Source organism: Folsomia candida, unplaced genomic scaffold (genome assembly GCF_002217175.1).
Source record: "Folsomia candida strain VU population unplaced genomic scaffold, ASM221717v1 Fcan01_Sc013, whole genome shotgun sequence".
Taxonomy (NCBI): domain Eukaryota; kingdom Metazoa; phylum Arthropoda; class Collembola; order Entomobryomorpha; family Isotomidae; genus Folsomia; species Folsomia candida.
This window is the reverse complement of record NW_019091205.1, coordinates 1,303,322-1,324,439: the sequence shown is the minus strand read 5'-3', so window position 1 is coordinate 1,324,439 and position 21,118 is coordinate 1,303,322. Positions and strand designations below refer to the sequence as shown.

The 21,118-nt window shown below is 32.1% G+C and overlaps 1 protein-coding gene, 1 long non-coding RNA gene and 2 pseudogenes across 3 annotated transcripts; 2 read left to right on the top strand and 2 right to left on the bottom strand.

Annotated features, from left to right (window-relative positions):
• The first annotated feature begins 499 nt into the window (after nt 1-499).
• LOC118437312 lies at nt 500-13,015 on the top strand. The gene is made up of 4 exons (XR_004836011.1): nt 500-510; nt 1,692-1,697; nt 7,229-7,230; nt 12,633-13,015. It is a non-coding gene; the product is annotated as an uncharacterized LOC118437312 (long non-coding RNA).
• Nucleotides 1,403-4,707, bottom strand: LOC110855670 (annotated as a pseudogene). The gene has a single exon (XR_004836010.1). The product of XR_004836010.1 is annotated as a cytochrome c oxidase subunit 1-like (transcript).
• LOC118437311 lies at nt 9,626-11,461 on the bottom strand (annotated as a pseudogene).
• A 2,842-nt stretch (nt 13,016-15,857) lies between the features above and the next one.
• LOC118437485 (oocyte zinc finger protein XlCOF26-like) lies at nt 15,858-17,589 on the top strand. Its single transcript, XM_035856510.1, has 3 exons — nt 15,858-16,246; nt 16,358-16,765; nt 17,197-17,589. Exons 1-3 carry the CDS (start codon nt 16,130-16,132, stop codon nt 17,587-17,589), a joined length of 918 nt encoding a protein of 305 aa, XP_035712403.1. The 5' UTR covers nt 15,858-16,129.
• Nucleotides 17,590-21,118: the final 3,529 nt, after the last annotated feature.

The following is a 21,118-nucleotide window of genomic DNA, read 5'->3' as shown; positions in this document are numbered from 1 at the left end:
ACCCGTCACAATGGCCGAGCTGTTATCCTCTCAACTACCCGTCTTAACTGTAACGAACTTCGCATCATATAAAGTTTCCACGACGAGTCGTACCATGACGAGTCGCACCATCACGTACCATTCGATCCTTAAAGGTGCTATACTTCCGGCATTGAAAATTGCGATGGTGGGAAATTTGGAGTATCAAAGGACCCTCGATGCTCTCTGTAAGCGACTGATTTTCGTCGAGCCAAGGGCAGCCCAAAGTGCAGTGGTGATTCGCAATATTTCAAATTCAGACCGACTCAACCAGTTCGAAACAAGGGGAACCTTTGCAATGATGGATGGCGCGAATGATCTGAAATTCTTGACCGAAGCGATATCATTTCTGGATAAGCGGTTCGTCATTCATGGTCGAGATGAGACTGGGTTTCGAACTATGACGGTGATGTTTGGATCAAGGAATTTCATATTTCCCCGGTTCTACACAATGTATAAGAGATTCATAGAAAGCGGGTTGGTTAAGACGTGGTTGCGCGTGTTTAGTATGTCACATCGGCTCTATCGGATGAGGCAACAAGGGAAGGAAGTGTATGACAAGTATTCGGCTCAGGTGAACAGTGGGGTCCCGTTCCAGCCCGAGTTTCATGAATGTACACCCGTCTCGGTGGAAGCGTTGAAGTATATGTTTGCCATTTGTGGGGTATTGTTAAGCGGGGCGGGGTTAGTTTTCTTGGTGGAGGGGAAGGTGAGAATTGAAAATTGGGGGAGGCGGATAAGCAGATTTCTTTGGGGGATTATGACAACAATTGCAAAATTATTAAGAAAAGTAATTACCTGTGTATGTATAAAGCTATGCATTTATATATTGAGGTGTGTTAAGCTGTTTGTTTAACGGATTTTCCTACGTGAACCTTAAAAAATTTCGTAGTTCTTATCTATTTAATTGCAGAGAAGAAAGCCTTATCGCCTTTGTTGTTATAATAATAATATTTGGGACATTTTATTAGGTATCTTTTAATTGTGAATGACGATATATTGCTATGCATATGGCAATACCCTCCCCTAGGGGGTCATATTAAACCGATTTCTATAGAAGGGGCAAGACTTCTATGGAAGAATGCTCAGAAAAACGAGAAAAAAAATAATACTTCAGATGTAATAAATAAAATTATACCTCAGCCCAATCCCTTGGCTACAATTGAAGTGTGGAGTCCTTGAAAGGTCCCTTCTCGTCTGATATCACGCCATCATTGAATGCAAGTTAGGGCTATAATTATTATGCCGAATAAAAATAAATTTATATTTATTTCTTGGAACCATTTTACAATGCCTGTAGTTAAAATGAAAGCGCCCGTGGCCCCAGTAAGGGGTCACGGACTTAGGTCTACTAAGTGGAATGAGTGGTCTCTTTTTATTATCATTACTTATTTAGTGGGGTGTAATTTCTCTAGCGTATAGCGTTGATAACACCGCAAAAACGTAAGATTGAATTATAGCTACAGCAGATTCTAGGGTTAATAAAAGAATTTGGGTTAAGATTAATCTAGCTAAGATTAAGTTAGAGGCGGCTGCTGTTTGGTTGCCCAAAAGAGTTATTAATAGGTGTCCTGCTACCATATTAGCTATAAGTCGGACTGCCAAAGTTAAAGGTCGGATTACATTTCTAATTGATTCGATTAACACTATAAATGGTATTAATAAATTTGGAGTGCTCTGTGGCACTAAATGGGCGAACATATGTTTGGTATAATTTAATCAGCCGTACATCATAAATGATAATCATAGAGGTAATCTTAAAGTTAAGGTCAAAACTATATGTCTTGAAGCTGTAAAAATGTATGGAAATAAACCCATAAAATTATTTATTAAAATAAATATCAATAAAGAGATAAATGGGATAGTTCTTCCTACTGATGAGTGGGGCCCTAGCAGTATTTTAAATTCATCATGAAGTTTTTTGCAAATTTTTAAGGTTGATAAAAAAAATTTATTAGGGGTGACTCAAAACATAGGGGTTAGAATCATTAAAACAATTAATGATCTAATTCAGTTTAAAGATACAAAAATTATAGATGAAGGATCAAACACTGAAAATAAATTAGTTATTATCATTTTCAATTTATATGGCCGGTTTCGTTGCCACTAAGTGGGGTATTAGTTTGACCAACGTTGGCATTCATATTAGTATTTTTAATATTAGAAATTTTAATTACAGATAGAAGGAATAGCCAAGAGAACAATAAAAAAAGAGGTAGCCATATAATGGGTGCTATTTGAGGAATAAAAAAATGTTTTTAAACCACTTAGTCTTGACAAAACTATATTATAAATAATGTTAACTAATTTTTTCATTAAAAACATTTGTTAAATTGTTATGAAACGGTTTAAGAGACCGACGCTTACTTTCAGCCACTTAATGAATAGTTTATTTAGATATATTTTTTACTCATTTAATGAAGTTTTTTCCTGGAATTGTTTCAATTACGATGGGCATAAATCTATGATTTGCTCCGCAAATTTCTGAGCATTGCCCGAAAAATAGTCCAGGGCGGTTTGTATAAAAATTAACTTGGTTTAGACGTCCTGGCACAGCGTCAGCTTTAATTCCCATTCTTGGGACTGTTCATGAGTGTAAAACATCAGCAGCTGTAATTAAAGTGCGGACTTGGGAGTTCAGAGGGGCTATTATTCGGTTATCAACGTCAATTAAACGAAATATATTTATTTCTATTTCATTTGACGGGATTATGTATGAGTCAAATTCTAAGTTAATAAAATCTGAATATTCGTAAGATCAATATCATTGATGTCCGATAGTTTTAATGGTGATTGCCGGGTTATAGACCTCATCTAATAAATATAATAAGCGAATAGAAGGAAGGCCGATAAAAATTAAAATAAAACTTGGGATAATAGTTCAAAATAATTCTAAACCTTGGGATTCTATTATATGTTGGTCAATATTTGTGTTGTGTATAGTTGAGAATAAATTAAATCCTACAATAGAAATAATTAAAATCAAAATTGTTAGGGTGTGGTCATGGAAAAAGATTAGTTGTTCTATTAAAGGTGAAGAAGCGTTTTGGAACCCTAAAGCCGCTCAAGTTGCAATTTTTAAAAGAATAAATTATTCATTTTTGAATTTTAAGTTCACTGCACTAATCTGCCACATTAAAAATGTGTGACTAAGGATAGCTCCGAGTATGAGTGTTCGGATGGGGGTATATTTTGAAGTCATTCAATTGATGAAGAGTAAATAAAGTTATGGACTCTAGGACGGGCAGTCGAAATAGATTCCCAAATAATAAAGCTGAATAGAATAACGGCAGCTACTGAGGTATAGCTTCCTAACGAAGATAATACGTTTCAAGTAGTAAATGCATCGGGGTAGTCTGAGTAACGTCGAGGCATGCCGTTTAGTCCTAAAAAGTGTTGGGGGAAAAATGTTATATTAACCCCAATGAACATAGTATAAAATTGAATTTTTAGTCACTTAGGATTTAAATTTACTCCTGTAAATAAAGGAAACCAGTGAATTAAGCCTCCTATAATTGCAAACACAGCCCCCATAGATAAAACATAGTGAAAGTGGGCGACTACATAGTAAGTGTCGTGAAGTACGATGTCAAGTGAAGAGTTAGCTAAAATAATTCCTGTGAGACCCCCCACAGTAAATAAAAATACAAAGCCTATGGCTCATATTAAAGTTGGGGTGATAATTAAAGCTCTTCCTTGAAGTGTCGCTACTCAGCTAAAAATTTTCACTCCTGTGGGGATGGCAATAATTATAGTGGCGGCTGTAAAGTAAGCACGAGTGTCTACATCTATTCCCACAGTAAATATATGATGTGCTCAAACGATAAATCCTAGAAGACCGATTGCTATTATCGCGTAAATTATACCTAGTTGACCGAAAGTTTGTTTTTTACCTCTTTCAAATGTAATAATATGTGAAATTATGCCAAACCCAGGAAGAATTAAAATATAAACTTCTGGGTGACCAAAAAATCAAAACAAGTGTTGGTACAAGATAGGGTCGCCGCCCCCGGCAGGGTCGAAAAATGAAGTATTTAGGTTACGATCTGTTAAAAGTATTGTAATGGCTCCAGCAAGAACTGGAAGGGAAAGCAGGAGAAGGATAGCGGTTAAAAAAACTGATCAAACAAATAAAGGAGTTCGATCCCAAGTCATACCCTCAACTCGTATGTTGATGATAGTTGTAATAAAATTTACTGCCCCCAAGATTGAACTTGCCCCAGCAAGGTGAAGTCTGAAAATTGATAAATCTACAGAAGCTCCAGCGTGGGCGATGCCTCTTGATAAAGGGGGGTATACAGTTCAGCCTGTGCCTGCTCCTCTTTCCACCAGTCCTCCGGATAAAAGTAAGATTAATGAAGGTGGAAGAAGTCAAAAACTTATATTATTTATTCGAGGGAACGCCATATCTGGGGCGCCGATTATTAGTGGAACTAGTCAATTTCCAAACCCCCCAATTATAATAGGCATAACTATGAAGAAAATTATAATAAAAGCATGGGCTGTTACTATTACATTATAAATTTGGTCGTCTCCAATAAAAGAACCTGGTTGACCTAATTCCAGGCGGATTAAAACTCTAAATGCAGTGCCGACCATAGCAGATCAAACTCCAAAAATTAAATACATAGTTCCGATATCTTTGTGGTTGGTTGAAAAAAGTCAACGTTTCATAAATAAAATGGCTGAGTTTAGGTGTTAAACTGTAAATTTAATTACGAGTGGTGTACTCTTTTATTATAATGTTATGTATTCAATTATGAGTTAGGATTGCAAATCTTAAAGTGGCGTTAAGCTCTTAACTTAAAGTTTAAGGCTCCCATCTTAATTAAAGCTTTGAAGGCTTTTAGTTTTATTAACTTAAAACTTTAAATTAATAAAACTAAATTTGATAAAATTAAATTTCCGGTAGGGAGAAAATGATGAATTTATTATTTTTTTTACTCGATGAGATTTTTTTTTCAGGGAGGCTAGCTGTTAAAGAATTAAAAAATATTTTAGTGTAAAAATAAAGTGAAACTAAAGAAGACGCAACCAATGTAATTATAATTACTATGGGGAAAGTTTTTACAGCTACTGTTAAGGCGATTAATTTTCTTAAAAACCCTAAGAACGGGGGGAGCCCCCCAAGTGATATAATTAGAGTTCTTAGTATTAATTTCGTTTTAAGGTTAATCTTAGAGGAATTAATTTCTTTAATTTTTTTAAAATTTAAAAAATTTATACGAAAATGATTGGTGATAAAACAAAAAAATAAATTAAAAAATAAAAAGTTCAAAATTTTAAAGACAAAGAGGCTAGTATGAGTATTCACGCTGAGTGTGAAATCGAAGAATAGGTTAATAGAATTTTTCTACTTATTTGGTTTAGCCCTCCAACTGCGCCAGCAGTTGCTGATATAATAATAATAAAATAAGTAAACACACTGATATTAAAATTAATAATTAATATGAATGGGGCAATTTTTTGTCAGGTGAAGATGATAAAACATTTAAATCAAGAGATGAATTCAGTAACTTGAGGAAATCAGATGTGAAAGGGGGCTAGGCCTGCTTTGATAGACAGGGCTAAAAATAAAAAAAAGTTTATTCTTTCTAAGTAATAATTTTTTATTTGAAGGGCTGTAAAGGATGCAGCTGTAATTAAAATGACAGAAGCGACCGCCTGGGTTAAAAAATATTTGATTGCTGTCTCTGTAGATTTAAAATTAAGGTCTCTTAAAATTAAAGGGATAAATCTTATTAGGTTAATTTCTAGGCCGATTCAACAAAGAATTCATGAGTTAGACGATACTGCCATTAAAGTGCCTAAAAATGTAGTGGTTATAAATGTTAATTGATAATTTTTAAAGAACATTAAAAAGGAAGAGATTTGACTCTTATAGAAGGGGTATGAACCCTTTAGCTTATTTAGCTTACCTTTATATTAATTGTGTGTGATTGGCTAGGCTCATAAAATTTATAAATTAGTTTAAATGAACATTAAATTTTGAATTTAACAGAAATAGTGCAATTCTATTATTTATAAATAAAGGTACAAATACATGATCTATTCTATCAAAATAGCCCTTTTTTCAGGCACATTATTAATTTTTTCTTAGTACATTATAAGATGTTTTAATGTTTTTTTTTGCGTTAATGAGGTTATGTGTAGCAATATATATATATATATATTAATTATATGCATATGTATGGTTAATTATATATATATATATATTTATTTATATATATTTATTTATATGAGTATATTAGTATATACATATGCATAAATATATATATTTATTAGTAAATAAAAATATCTATATATATATATACATATTTTATATGTATAAAAAAAAAAAAATAACGTAACCATCAATATACTTAAAATTAATAATAAAAATTAACGAATAAATAATCAAAGATCAATCTAAAATAACCAATCAATTAAGGCTATAATAATATGTTTAAATCTAATTATATATATAAATCTACATATATATATATAAAAATATTTAATATAATATTTTTTTAACTATTATGCTTAAAAAAATAGTTAAAAAAATATGGGGGTTTATGCTTGGGCAGAAAAGTTTGATTTTAGCTTAATGATTTATTTTATAAATTTTATACATGTAATAGGGCAGTATTTTATATTATGAAACTAATTTAGGCATAAAAATTTATGTAAATTCTGAATAAATTTTGTGCCAGCATTCGCGGTTATACCTTACGGTTTAATAAATCTTCTTAGAAAATTTAATATAAAAGTTATTTACAGTAAAAAATTAGGTGAAATTGAGTTTTATTTTATGTAAACTTATATTTTAATTAAAACTTTAATTAAAAGACCTGGATTAGATACCCAGTTATTTATTTTATAAAATATCTAAGGTAGTAATTTTTAAAACCTAAAGAATTTGGCGGTATTTTATTCTTATTAGAGGAACCTGTTAGTTAAAAGATACTACACTATAATTAACATTAAATTTTCTTATATACCGTTGTCTTAAGAATTAATTTGTAAGTTTTTTCTAAAATTTTTATATATTTAAGTCAAATCAAGGTGTAGAATTTTAATGGCTCAATGGGTTACATTTATTTAAATAATGGTTTTATATTTGGTAACTATAGATAAATTGGATTTAAGAGTAATTTTATGTTAATAAAATTGAATTTAGCTCTAAAATATGTACATATCGCCCGTCGCTCTAGTTATAAAATTAGATAAGTCGTAACAAAGTAGATTTTCCGGAAGGAGGATCTTGATAATGTAATATAGCTTAAGTAAAGCATTTCATTTACACTGAGCTTATTTAGAATTGACTCTAATATTATGATTTTTAAAATTATAACTTTTTAATTTAATTAATTTTTTAGTATAATAAAGAAAATTTAATTTTATAAAGTCCGTAGGGGGAAGTTGAAATAAGATTAAATATAAAAAATTTTAAAAGTACTCAAAAGGTACCTTTTGTATTAGTGTGAGTTTAATTAATTTTTTATAAAATTTTCTCGAAAAATAAAGAGTAATAAATTATTTTGTATTTGTTGTTGAATTAACATTAAAAATTATTTATAGAATTGAGATTTTATTCGATTTATTTTATATCTAGTTAAATTAAAAAGGTTTATCCTTGCTATCATAGTATTGATTGAGTTTTAAAAATATATTTTAATTAATTGATTGTTAAATTTAAGGGGGCTATCTCTTAATTTAGTTATCTATATCTTTATATATTATTTAGTTAAATTTTCGCTTAAGAACAGCTTTAATATAATAAGTTTAATTTAATAACTAATTTAATGGGATTTTTAAAAAAAGTTTAGTTATATTTTATTTGTCGGTTTAAATTAATAAAATTTATTAATAATTATTCAATTAGTAGAATTTTTTAAAATAAATTAAAAATATAATAAATAAAAATAAATTAATTCGACAAATTAAGTCACGATTGTTTAACAAAAACATTTCTTTTTTATAAAATAAAAAGTATAACCTGCCCACTGAAAATTTAAGGGCCGCGGTATTATGACCGTGCAAAGGTAGCATAATCACTAGCCTTTTAATTAGAGGATTGTATGAATGGTTGAACGTGGCTTTGTTTTATTTATTTAAATATATTGAAATAAAATTTTAAGTGAAAATGCTTAAATGACTAATTAGACGATAAGACCCTATAGAGCTTTATATATGTATTCTGTTAAGTATTAAAATTTTTATTAGTTAATAACCTAGGTTGTATATTTTATTGGGGCAATAAAAGAATAAAATTAACTTCTTATTAATAAATTTTATTTAATTAATTAACTTTTAATATAAAATTTAATAGAAGTTACCTTAGGGATAACAGCGTTATTAAAGTTGAGAGTTCTTATCGACACTTTAGATTGCGACCTCGATGTTGAATTAAAAATTCTTTGAGGGGCAGCATTTTTATTAGATGGTCTGTTCGACCATTAAATTTTTACATGATTTGAGTTCAAACCGGTGTGAGCCAGGTTGGTTTCTATCTCTTAGTTTAATTTTAGTGTTTTAGTACGAAAGGATTAAGCATTAAATTATTTATTTACTAAGTTGGCAGATTAGTGCAATTGATTTAGAATCTTTATATAAAATTAAATTTTACTTAGTAGTGTTTTTAAATTTATTTATAATAATTTTTTCTTATTTATTTTTAGTGGTTGGGGTTTTGGTTAGAGTAGCATTTATAGTGTTATTTGAGCGTAAAATTTTAGGTTACATTCAGATTCGTAAGGGTCCTAATAAGGTTGGCTTCACTGGAATTTTACAATCTTTTGGGGATGCAATTAAATTATTTATTAAAGAGCAAACTATTCCTCTTCTTTCTAATTTAATTCCTTTTTATTTTGCTCCAGTTTTTTCTCTATTTATAGTTATTTTGCTTTGAAGAGTTGTTCCACTTAGTTCTTTTATTAATTTTTATTTAGGGGGTTTATTTTTTTTTTGTTGTACTAGATTTGGTGTTTACACTTTAATGGCCAGAGGGTGGTCATCTAATAGAAATTATGCTTTACTTGGCGCCACCCGTGGGGTGGCGCAAACAATTTCGTATGAAGTCAGAATAGCTTTAATTTTTTTGTCTTTTATTTTTGTGACTGGTTCTTTTAATTTGAATGAATTTCATTTATACCAAAGTTTAGTTTGATTTATTTTAGTGTCGTTTCCTATTTTTTTATGCTGGCTAGGCTCTATTCTTGCGGAAACTAATCGCACTCCTTTTGATTTCGCTGAGGGAGAGTCTGAGTTAGTATCCGGCTTTAATATCGAGTACGGGAGTGGTGGGTTTGCTCTTTTATTTTTAGCTGAGTATGGTAGAATCATTTTTATAAGTTATTTAGTTAGTTGTATATTTTTTGGAGGTGGTGTGAGAGGTTTATTTTTAGGATTCATTGGCTCTTTTTTTTGTTATTGATTTATTTGAGTTCGGGGCACTTTACCTCGGTTTCGGTATGACAAATTAATATATTTAGCCTGAAAATCCTTTCTTCCTGTGTCTCTTAATTTAATAATTTTTTTTATTACTATAAAGTTGCTAATTTAGAAAAATAAAGTTAAGGTTTCTAAAGCTAGGAGTTGCTGCAGGTGTCCTAACATAATAGAGAACAATAAAAAATTAATGATTTTGGTGTTTTTAAGATTTCATGGGTGTAATTCTTAATTTAAATTATTAGGAGGCTTAAACTCCTGTAAATTATTTTCAAGATAATTGCTTTATTTAAGCTAAATAATTATTTACATTATTTAAGAATTTTTTCTCAGGTTAAAGTGACTAAAGGTCTTGTCAAAAAATATAAAAAATATATTAAAGTTAAGATTTGCCCTACAAGAATATAGGGGTCTTCGGCCGGTCGGGCTCCAATTCAAGTTAATAAGATTACAATATTAATCATTAATCAAAAATTTATTTGATTAAAAGGATTAAATTGAGTTCTTTTTAATTTATTTTTTTGAGTAATAGGTAAAATTAATAAAATGGCAATAGACACTACTAGAGCAGCAGCCCCTCCTAATTTATTAGGGATCGACCGAAGGATAGCGTAAGCGAACAAAAAATATCATTCAGGTTGGATATGAACGGGGGTAACTAAAGGATTTGCAGGGATAAAATTTTCTGTGTCTCCTAGAATATAGGGGTATATTAAAGTTAGCGATACTAATCCTCATATAAGCATAATAAATCCAAATAAGTCTTTAAATGAATAATATGGGTGAAAGGGGATCTTATCTGAGTTGGAATTAACTCCTAGGGGGTTATTTGATCCTGTTTGATGTAAAAATAGGAGATGTACTAATGTTATTCCGGCGATAATGAATGGTAGAACAAAGTGGAATGTAAAAAATCGCGTGAGTGTAGCGTTATCTACCGCGAACCCCCCCAAATTCACTGTACTAATATTAAACCTATATAACGGATTGCTGACAATAAATTTGTAATTACTGTGGCGGCTCAAAATGACATTTGTCCTCAAATTAATACATACCCTATGAAAGCAGTTGCTATTACTAAAAATAAGATTAAGACTCCTATCGTTCAAGTCATTGTATAAGTATACGATGAATAGTAGATCCCTCGTCCTACATGGAGGTACAGGGCAATGAAGAATATAGAGGCTCCATTGGCGTGTATGACTCGTAGAAGCCATCCGTAGTTTACGTCTCGGGTAATATGAGCTACTGTATTGAATGAGATGGCCACATCTGCTGTGTAATGTATTGCTAAAATAAGCCTGTGATAATTTGGGTTACTAGGCATAACCCTAGAAGAGACCCAAAATTTCACCAGGCTGAAATATTAATTGGGGCAGGAAGATCTACTAAAGCATTATTGGCAATTTTAAAAAGAGGGTGTATTTTCCGTTCTGCTATCATTATTTTAAAAAGTGTGAGAGGGTTTTGAGAGGGGCCTCAAATTTATTAGAAATTTTTACTACAATCACTAGGGTTAAAAATAAATAAAGTATAGAAGTGGTTAAAAGAATGCAGTTGTTTCATCTATAAAGGAAATTAAATGTTTTTGTTATAAGAAATCTTGTTCTTGACTCTTTAAATTCTTGGAAGTCTACATTTATAATTATAAAGAATACCAAAATTATGGGGATAAAAATACTATTTGGGAGGGTGATTATTTTTAATCTAATTAATTCATTTGACGCTAGGCTAGTGATATAAATAAACAAAACTATTAACCCCCCCAAAAAAATTAAAATAAAATATAGGAAAATCATCTAGTTTTTATAAAAAATCATACAGTGATGCATAAAATTATAGTCTGAGAAATAATTAAAACTATTATTATTACTGGATGTCTTCTTAGATAAAATATAGCTCTAATTCTTGCGGAAGTTAACAAAAATATTTTTATACAAAATTTAATTTATGAAAAATATTAGCTTTGGAAGTTGGAAAAAAGTGGATAACTTAATTTTGAAGTTTTTATGCTTTAAGCACACTTAAGTTTACAAAACTAATATTATAAAATTAACTATAAAAACTTATATTTTTATCTTTTATTAGAGGTTTAATTATTCTTTCTGGGATTTGAATTGTGTGCTCTAAGCGGGACCATCTTTTGTCTGTTCTTTTAAGACTTGAATACATTAGATTAGGGGTTTTTCTTTTATTATTAGCATTATTGAGAAAAGGAGACTTTTTCTATTCTTTAGTTTATATTACTTTTACAGCATGTGAGGGTGCTTTAGGTCTTTCTATTTTAGTGACGATAAGACGGACTCATGGAGGTGATTATTTTAAGTCTTTTAATTTTTTTAAAATTTATGATAGTAAATTTATTTTTTATCTTTTTATTTATAGGGTTTTTAAAGAAGTTTAAATTAAATTTAATTTATGTGTTAACATTTATTTCTGTTTATCTAGTAATTTATACATTAGTGGGTCAGCCAGAAACGTTTTACTTAGACTCTTTATTTTATTATGACGGGATTAGATTTATTTTAGTGTCTCTAAGAGCTTGGGTTAGAATTTTAATAATTTTTTCTAGATATAAAATTTTTCGTTTCAAGGAGTATACTTTTTATTTTTATAGTTTTGTTTTTTTTTACTTTTTATTTTACTATTGACTTTTTTTTCGGGTAACTTATTATTTTTTTATTTTTTTTTTGAGGTTTCTTTAATCCCGACACTTTTAATTATTATGGGTTGAGGCTACCAACCTGAGCGTGTTCAAGCAGGAATGTATTTTTTATTTTATACGCTCACAGCGTCGTTACCTTTACTTTTATTAATTATGTACTTATATATAATTGGAGGTGGTGTTTCTTTATTTTATAGGGAGTTACTTTTTTATTCATTTTCAGGTTTTAATTTCTTTGTTATTACTGCTTTTATGGGTTCGATAGCCTTTTTAGTTAAACTCCCTATGTATTTTACACATTTGTGACTCCCTAAAGCTCATGTTGAGGCCCCCGTGGCAGGCTCGATAATTTTAGCTGGGGTTTTATTAAAGTTAGGGGGCTACGGTCTTATACGAGTTCTTAGCATCACAGGGGTTTCAGTTATAAATTTTAGCCCTTACTTTATAGGGCTAAGATTAGCTAGAATAATGTTTACAGGGATCTTGTGTTGTCGTTTAAATGATTTTAAAGCTTTAGTAGCGTACTCTTCAGTAGCCCATATAGCTATGGTGATTGGGGGGCTAATAACTCTCTATTCATGGGGATTTATGGGGGCCTTAGTGATGATAGTAGCTCATGGAGTTTCCTCTTCAGGTTTATTTTGTATGGTTAACTTATACTATGAACGAACTGGGAGCCGAAGTTTTTTTATTAATAAGGGGCTTATTTTAAGTTTTCCTATTTTTTCTTTACTAATATTTTTTCTCTGCGCGTCGAATATTGCTGCCCCCCCCCGACTATTAATTTATTATCAGAGATTTTTTTGATAGCTAGAATTATGAGTTACGATTATATTATACTTTTATTCTTTCCCCTAGGCTCCTTTTTAGGGGCGGTTTTTACATTATTTATATTTTCGTTTTCACAACACGGGCCTTCTTATAATTCACTATATGGGTTTGTTCATTCTAATGTTCGTGAGATCCACACTATTATACTTCACATTGTCCCAGTAAATTTTTTAGTTTTAGGGTCTAATTTTATTTTTACATTTTACTAAATAATTTCATTTAAATAGTTTAAGAAAAATTTTAGTTTGTGATTCTATAGATGGGGGAGCCCTTTAAGTAATATTTTATTTGGTTTTACCTTTTTATCTAGGGGTTTTATTATTAGTGGCTAGCTTAATCAGTATGCGGTTTGGTCTTTTATATTTTCTTTCTGCTGAAACTATATTTGTTGAATGAGAAATATTTTCTTTTAGATCAACTTCTATTATTATAACTCTTATTTTTGATTGAATAAGTTTGAGATTCACAGGGCTCGTAATATTTATTTCTTCTATGGTACTTTTCTATAGAATCATATATATAGAGGGGGACAAGTTTTTAACTCGGTTTATTTTTTTAGTATATTTCTTTGTCTTGAGTATAGTCTTTATAATTTTAAGCCCTAACATAATTAGAATCTTATTGGGGTGGGACGGACTCGGTCTTGTGTCGTATTGTTTAGTAATTTATTACCAAAATGTAAAAAGAGCAAATGCGGGTATAATTACAGTTCTCTCTAACCGTGTGGGTGACGTAGCTATTCTTTTATGCATTTCATGGCTACTGAATTTTGGTAGATGGAATTTTTTTTATTCGCAGTTTGTCTATTCGTACGAAGTAGTTTCTTTTATAGTTATCCTAGTAATTTTAGCAGCTATAACAAAAAGAGCTCAAATACCCTTTTCTGCCTGGCTACCTGCGGCTATAGCAGCCCCCACCCCAGTTTCGGCTCTTGTGCATTCATCTACTTTAGTCACAGCTGGGGTGTATCTATTAATTCGGTTTAATTACACTTTAGGTATTAATAATTTTTTATTATTTATTGGTATGTTGACTATATTTATATCAGGTTTAGGGGCTAATTTTGAGATAGATTTTAAAAAAATTATTGCCTTATCAACACTAAGTCAGCTCGGGTTAATAATAACATCTTTGGGGCTGGGCTTCTACGAGTATGCCTTTTTCCATCTTTTAACTCATGCTATATTTAAATCCCTACTATTTCTATGTGCTGGGGTGTTTATTCATTCTATAGGGGACACTCAGGATATTCGAGCGATAGGGGGCTAATGATTTCTTGCCCAGTTACATCTCTGTATTTCATTATTTCTTCAATAGCTCTTTGTGGGTTTCCGTTTTTATCAGGATTTTTTTCTAGGGATATGATTATTGAATTTTTTTTTCAAGGGAAAATAAATTTAATTATGGGATGCTTAATAGTTTTATCTACATTGTTTACATTAACGTACTCTGTTCGCCTTTTGTATTTTTCTTTCTTTAATAATATGGGTAACCGGTATCTTTTAAGTTTAGCTGAGAGAATTAACATACTAATTCCGATAACATTTTTAATTTTTATGTCAGTTTTGGCTGGCGGGTGGCTTAGAGTTTATCTATTTCCTATGAATTTTATTTTTCTACCCCTGTGGCTTAAATTATTGGTCGTTACTATAATTTTTAGTTTTTTCTTTATTTATTTTTTCTCACGGTGTCCTATCGACTAATTTACTTTCTTAACAACTATATATTAATCTGTTATATATAACAGATTAATTTAATATATTAAATTGGAACAATGCGTTTACAAATAATTAGATATGTACATCTGGTTGTGACAGTCTTGTCAATGATGTTTTCTAGCTTGTATTTTCCACAATTAGAAAAAATAAACTATTTACATACGTAAATTTAAATTATACGTGTTCATGTAATGATAACTGATAAATGATAAATGTTGATGTCGTGTCAATGTTTGTTTGAAATTGAGCATCTAATACATATCCACGTATGCATACAATCATACATACACTCGGCCCAGTATTTTTTAAAATCATTAGATTAATGTGACGCATTTCTAAAAAACTACAAATTAAAGTTTAACATTTATGTACTTAGATTACGGATTACTGATGTTGTCAGTAATAAATATCAACATTCTATGTATTTACCATAATGCAAACAATGTTGGAATGAATAATATAATCATCGAGAAACTATCTACATATTTATTGTTCAACTCTGTGGCATCTCTGTGTTCACCTTGATTTCAAGGGTTTCGTCAAGATGCACTCTGAAAAATAAAATATATGTATGCATAACCCTTTCCACAAGTAAACTCATTCTCAATTCTATATTAAACCAAAATGAACAATACTATATAAATCCAAGGTAAATTTTACCAATCCTAAGTCAATGTTGCTCTATATTGTTATAAATCAAGTAAGATAAAATGAGTAAACATTGTTGTAGTTAAGTGTATTTAACTTTGAAATTAAGGGTCCCTTCACTTTCAGAAGTGTAACATTATGCGTAAGAGTGAGCATTTTGACCCTGTGTAAATCCGCATGCACATAGATAATGTGGGTCGACTATCTATTTCCGTCAGGTGAAGAGAAATCTTGTATGCACGTGTACATATTCGGCATGGACAGTTATTGGAACATATTTATCTTCGAATTTCAACACTTTCTCTTCCAGTCCCCATTAACTACTTACTTATTTGATCAGATTATCCTCATCTGCCGTGCGAATATCAATAACTTATTAGAACAAAGTTGTTCAAGAAATGTTTAGTGAAATTGTAGCATGCTGCATGTGTAGCTAAATACCTTGGGATAAGGATAATTTATTTATTTACAGAATATTGACAAATAAGAAGAAAATAATAAGAACACAAATATTTTAGTAACAATAAGAATAAACAGATGTAGGAAAATCTGCTTGCTTGGAGGTCATCAATGATTACTAATGTAAACAGGCATGCATGCATTTCAAAATTGTACTTAATTTCATAATTTTCATAAAATTCACAAGTTTACTTTATGTAAGTTGACTTTATTGTCCCATGAAATTTCGTAGTGCTCGAGTAATGCAGAAATAATTATACGAATCTAGTTACTACTTACAATTTGCCCAATTCAGGTCGCTTCTCACGCCATTAAAGAAAAAAACTGGTCAAGTTAAACGTGCGTACTAATTAATAATTAAATGGAGCCAAACGAATACCTTCATAAATGTCCGCACTGCTCGAAAACCTGTCGAACGAAAGATTCCCTTCGCAAACATGCCGTCACACACGACCCAAATGCCAAGCGGAAATGTGAAGTAGGTGTAAATATTTAAAAAATATACTTTAAATACTAAACATAATTTAGTCTGTTAGTCACAGACTTTTTTTAAACCACTAATTAAGTAATAATTAATTTTTTATGCAAGATTTGTAGAAAGGTGCTGAAAAATCCTGAAATCCTGCGCGTCCATATGGCCACTTTGCACGGAAGTCGGGCCCGCCCAGCCTGTCACATTTGCCACAAGACATTTTCGAACAAAAACTATTTGCCAATACACACTAAAACTTTTCACACATCGCGAGAAAGACAAATATTTCCATGTACATTTCCAGCTTGTGGAAGAACATATCTTTCCGAGCGGACACTTTTGAGACACGTAAGAAGCGAGCATACCGAAAATCCGGTCAGATTTCCGTGCACCCTGTGCGAAAAGGAATTGAAGTCAAGAACACATCTTGCCCGACATATTGCGACCCACACGACGGAGAAATGCTACAAGTGCCCAACTTGTGGGAGGACTGTTGCCACGAAGGAGAATTTGAAAAAGCACGAGGTATGTATGCAAATTTGTGGTTTCTTATTTAGCTTCACCTGAACCATAATTCTCGAAAAAAGGTCAAATATACTTCTTAAAATTGATCGGTATATGGAAAATTAAAAAATTTTTGATCAAAAATATTCAAAAAATCAAGTTTTTGTCAAAAGTTGTTTTCAACGAATGTCCAAAAAATTCCAAAGAAATATCGTTGTTTTGAAAATTTTGAGAAATATAGCTTTTTCTTTATATTATGTATACGACGTATGTACTTCATCCTCATTGCGCAGTCGTCATGGTGCATCAGGGGGATGCATTTGGTAGAGTATGTACCAATCTAGTACTCATTTGGTCTCTTAGGAAATTTTTAAAGCACATCGAGTTTGGTCAATATGAGGTTAAATATTAAATTGTTGTAATCCATAAGATGTGTATGCTACGAATTACAGGCATCCCATGAAAATCGCGCAACCCGGAAATTTTTTTGCTGCAATCAGTGCCCTCGAACTTTCTTAAAAAAGCTGAACTGGGACCGTCACATCCGAGCTGTGCATAACCACGAAAATCTCAAGAATTATACTTGTACCCTATGTGAGAAGAAATTCGTGTCATCCTCAAATTTGAAACACCACTTTGAAATCAAGCACAACATAGATAAAGTAAAAAAGCATTCCTGTTGGAAATGCGAGTACAGGAGCCACTCAAGAGCCCATTTGGCCAGACATATGAAAAGTCGTCACAATGAGAAGAATAATCTTGAGTGTTACTTCTGCCAAAGGAAGATCACCACTTTTCAAGAATTGGTCCGTCACTTGGGTAGAAATCATACTATGGAAAACTAATTTTACTTATTGAATTGATCTGTGTGTAATAAATGGTTCCCCGTTTAAAAGGCCGTCCATAAATTACGTAACGCAAAAATCGCGATTTTCTAGACCCCCATTCCCCCCTTTAACATGTGCAACATAGACACGATGTAATTGGAGCCCTAGACCCCCGCTCTTGTGTTACTTCATTTATGGACGGTCGCTACGTAAGATAAAAGCAAATAGATTGTTAAGATTTGGTCAGCCTTTCTTTTCCAAAAATTTTATTTTATAGTTTGAGAAAAATTCATTTTTGCAGCTGTTTGCTAACGTATTTAACTTTCAAATGAAAAGAAGAAGAATTACAACTAGATTATATATTATTATGATAGTATTTGTATGGAAGCATGAGGTCAAAGTTACTGCATGCGCTTTAACCATTTACTTATATATCTATGTATAACGAGCAGTATAGGACCCTGAACTCAAAATATGCAACATAACTTTATCATGCTATAGTTAATGTATGCGAATCATGTCATCTTGGCACAGGGAAAAGTAAAATTTCTACTATAATGGTTCATCCTCTACGCGATCATTTGGAAATTTGTAATAGATATAATGTAACCTGTTATATTACTAAATCATGCTGAGAATTAACCTGTATTTCTAAATATGGGCCACGAGCCTTGTTAGAATTATTCATGGAATAAATTGTGATTATTATTATTATAAGTTAAAAAAATGAAAAATAGGCCATGGTATGTATGTATGTAAATGATGCAGAAAATGTGAATTAATAAATGTGAGTTTAAATATGAGTTAAGTATGGATGGCTTATTTTCGTTTATTTTAAATGAATGTAAACTCACACACTGCTAAAATTTGCAATGTGTGGGTTTACAATTTTGTAAGATCCAACGACCTTATGCTGAACCGAAAACGTATGTTACGATGATGTTGTGGTTAGGGGCCGTTCATAAGTTATGTTGCGCAAAAATCGCGAATTTATGGACCCACTTCCCCTCCCGTATTTACATAAAATATGTTACATACTTATGGACGATATAATCAAACCCTTAGCTACCCGCCCTCTCTCGCCTTAAATAATTTATGAACGCGCCCTTAACAATTGAACAAGCCTTACACCTACGCGAATCTGAAATTGTAAAACGATATGAGTTCCTGAGAACAAATTTAATAACTATGCTCGATATTGACAATTTGAATGGTTTGCTTTGTCATTATGTTGCGGACCTTTAAAAGAAAGTTCGTAATCAGGCCGGATATTTGACAGTGATTAAGCTATTATATACATATTTATTTATATAGCTTAGGATTAGTACCAAATTATTGCACAAAAAATATACACTTTTTTCTTTAAGTGATATTAGGCGAATGAAATTACATAAACCAAGTACTCCCAATTACTAACAAAAATTATGCCCTAACAAGGTTCACATGTATTACGAAAATGTCTTATTCCTATCAAAGGAAATACTTAAAATTATAAATTTTCTAAATTACGCAAATTATGGTAAAGAGGGTTGGGTACCAAAGGTAAAACTGATGAAGAAAATAGGCAGTTAGCGCCCACTCTAGGTAATTACGGATTACGTGTTTTGGAAATTCCAACCCATGTGATATTGCATTTATCTGAATTAGCTTAACATACTGCGTATTTTAGGAGTATTTATAGGCATGCAGTTGAGTTGAAGAGCGCCTTAACCATTTTTCCAAGCAAATAACTAAAATCATCTCACTATTGTCTTGAAAACCTCCTCAATACTCTAAAATTAAAGGTATCTTTTTTAAAAATAAATGAAGTCTCAGTTTTAGAATATGCTAAGACGAGAGTGACCTTTATATGTTATCAGAATAAGATTAACTCCGGATTTAGAGTAGTTTACTTAATATAAAATTCAGAATGCATTTTATTTTCAAAAATGTAGCAGCATTTTTAAGAGGGAGAGCGAAACCGTTCACCTGGAAAAACTTGGTGGCAATTAGTTAAAATGGAGCACGTACTAGTTCTTGTTTTAATCGTCTTTCTTCACCCTGTAAAATCCATGTGGTTCCATGACAACGTATTTCACGACTGTGACCTCCATTTCCTAAATGTGTCTCAATTCCCCCCCTTGTTCCACAAGGGAATCACCCGCCATAACCCCTACACTCCACAACTAATGGGCCAGTTCGTTCTAAACTCTTCATCCGAGAACCTCCTATACCTGGAGGTTATCTTGGTCACAAAACTCTACAGATATCGAATCCGCCTTGTCTTCATTGATTTCTCCGGGTTGGACCCTCTCGAAAAAAAACCTCTCGAACACGTCTATCTCCTGTTGGCAATTACGCGCCGTTTCTCCCACGCGCAGTACATATTCGCCCACGTGGCTGACCCATATAAACACAGCTACATTTCGGCGCGTTTGCTCTCAAAATTAGTCCTGTTCAATATCCACGAATCCCCCGAATCGGTTTATGTGCCTTGTTTGCCGTGTCAATCCACAATAAAACTAAGGAACGCAGGGGTACACCTTCTACGTGAAATTGATGTCACGTGGAACTCCCTTAATTATAATTTTCACCGCAAAATAGTGAAAGTTTACGCTTCAAATGTAGTTCAACAGGACGGAGATTGTCGCCCAATTAGGCGAAATTTCGTGAAAATTTATAAGCCAGATTTTGTCCATTATCCGCCCTCCGAGAAAAATTTAACTTCACTTATCTACACTGGCGAGTAAGGAAGATGACCGACTGGCGAAATATGTACGAATCTCTAAGTTTCTCAAGGATTTTATGCGATGCAACGGTTACAAGTTTCAAAACATATTTGTATGCTTACACCGTTAATTTTGTCGTTATCAGGTTTTCCGTAGTTACGGGTTTTCCCTCGGTGGCGAATAATTTTTTCACTTTTCTCCTTCCCTTCGATACCACGACGTGGATTCTTCTTGTAATTTCTTTAATCACGATGTCAACTATGGTTTCGATTTCTGTTTCTTCGTCGGGGCACTGGATATACCGGTTCAGCGTGAGAGACTACATTGGGGATAAATTTTTCCACGTGAGTGCCATTCTTTTGGGGCAAACTGGGAGTGGCGATGTAACCAAAATATTCGCCAACCGGCATGTCGCCGTGATAGGGTCGTCCGTCTGGTTTTTTGGGTGCTTCATTCTCATGGCCAATTTGTACCAGGGATCGATATTTTCTTTTTTGACGGTGCCCGAGCTGCCCAAGGTACCCGTCACGATGTCTGAGCTGTTAACCTCCAAACTTCCCGTCTTAACAGTAACGGCGTCCACAATGTTCAACTTTTCCCTTAGGGGAACGGACCATTCAGTCCTCAAGAGTACCATAATCCCTGAATTAAAAACGGCCATGGCTGGGAATTTGGAGTATCAAAGGGCACTCGATTCGCTCGATAAGCGACTAATTTTCGTCGAACGAAACAAAGCCCAGGCCCCCGAGGTTATTCGAAATATTTCTAATTCAAATCGACTCAACAAGTTCGAAACAGGGGGAGCTTTTGCAGTAATGGATAGCGTCGACATCCTAAAA

Bases quoted from the DNA above. Each gene is read 5' to 3' on its own strand.
- LOC118437485 (XM_035856510.1), top strand. From the start codon at position 16,130: ATGGAGCCAAACGAATACCTTCATAAATGTCCGCACTGCTCGAAAACC. The intron at 16,247-16,357 runs GTAGGTGTAAAT...TTTTTATGCAAG, and splicing joins ATGCCAAGCGGAAATGTGAA to ATTTGTAGAAAGGTGCTGAA. The intron at 16,766-17,196 runs GTATGTATGCAA...TACGAATTACAG, and splicing joins AGAATTTGAAAAAGCACGAG to GCATCCCATGAAAATCGCGC.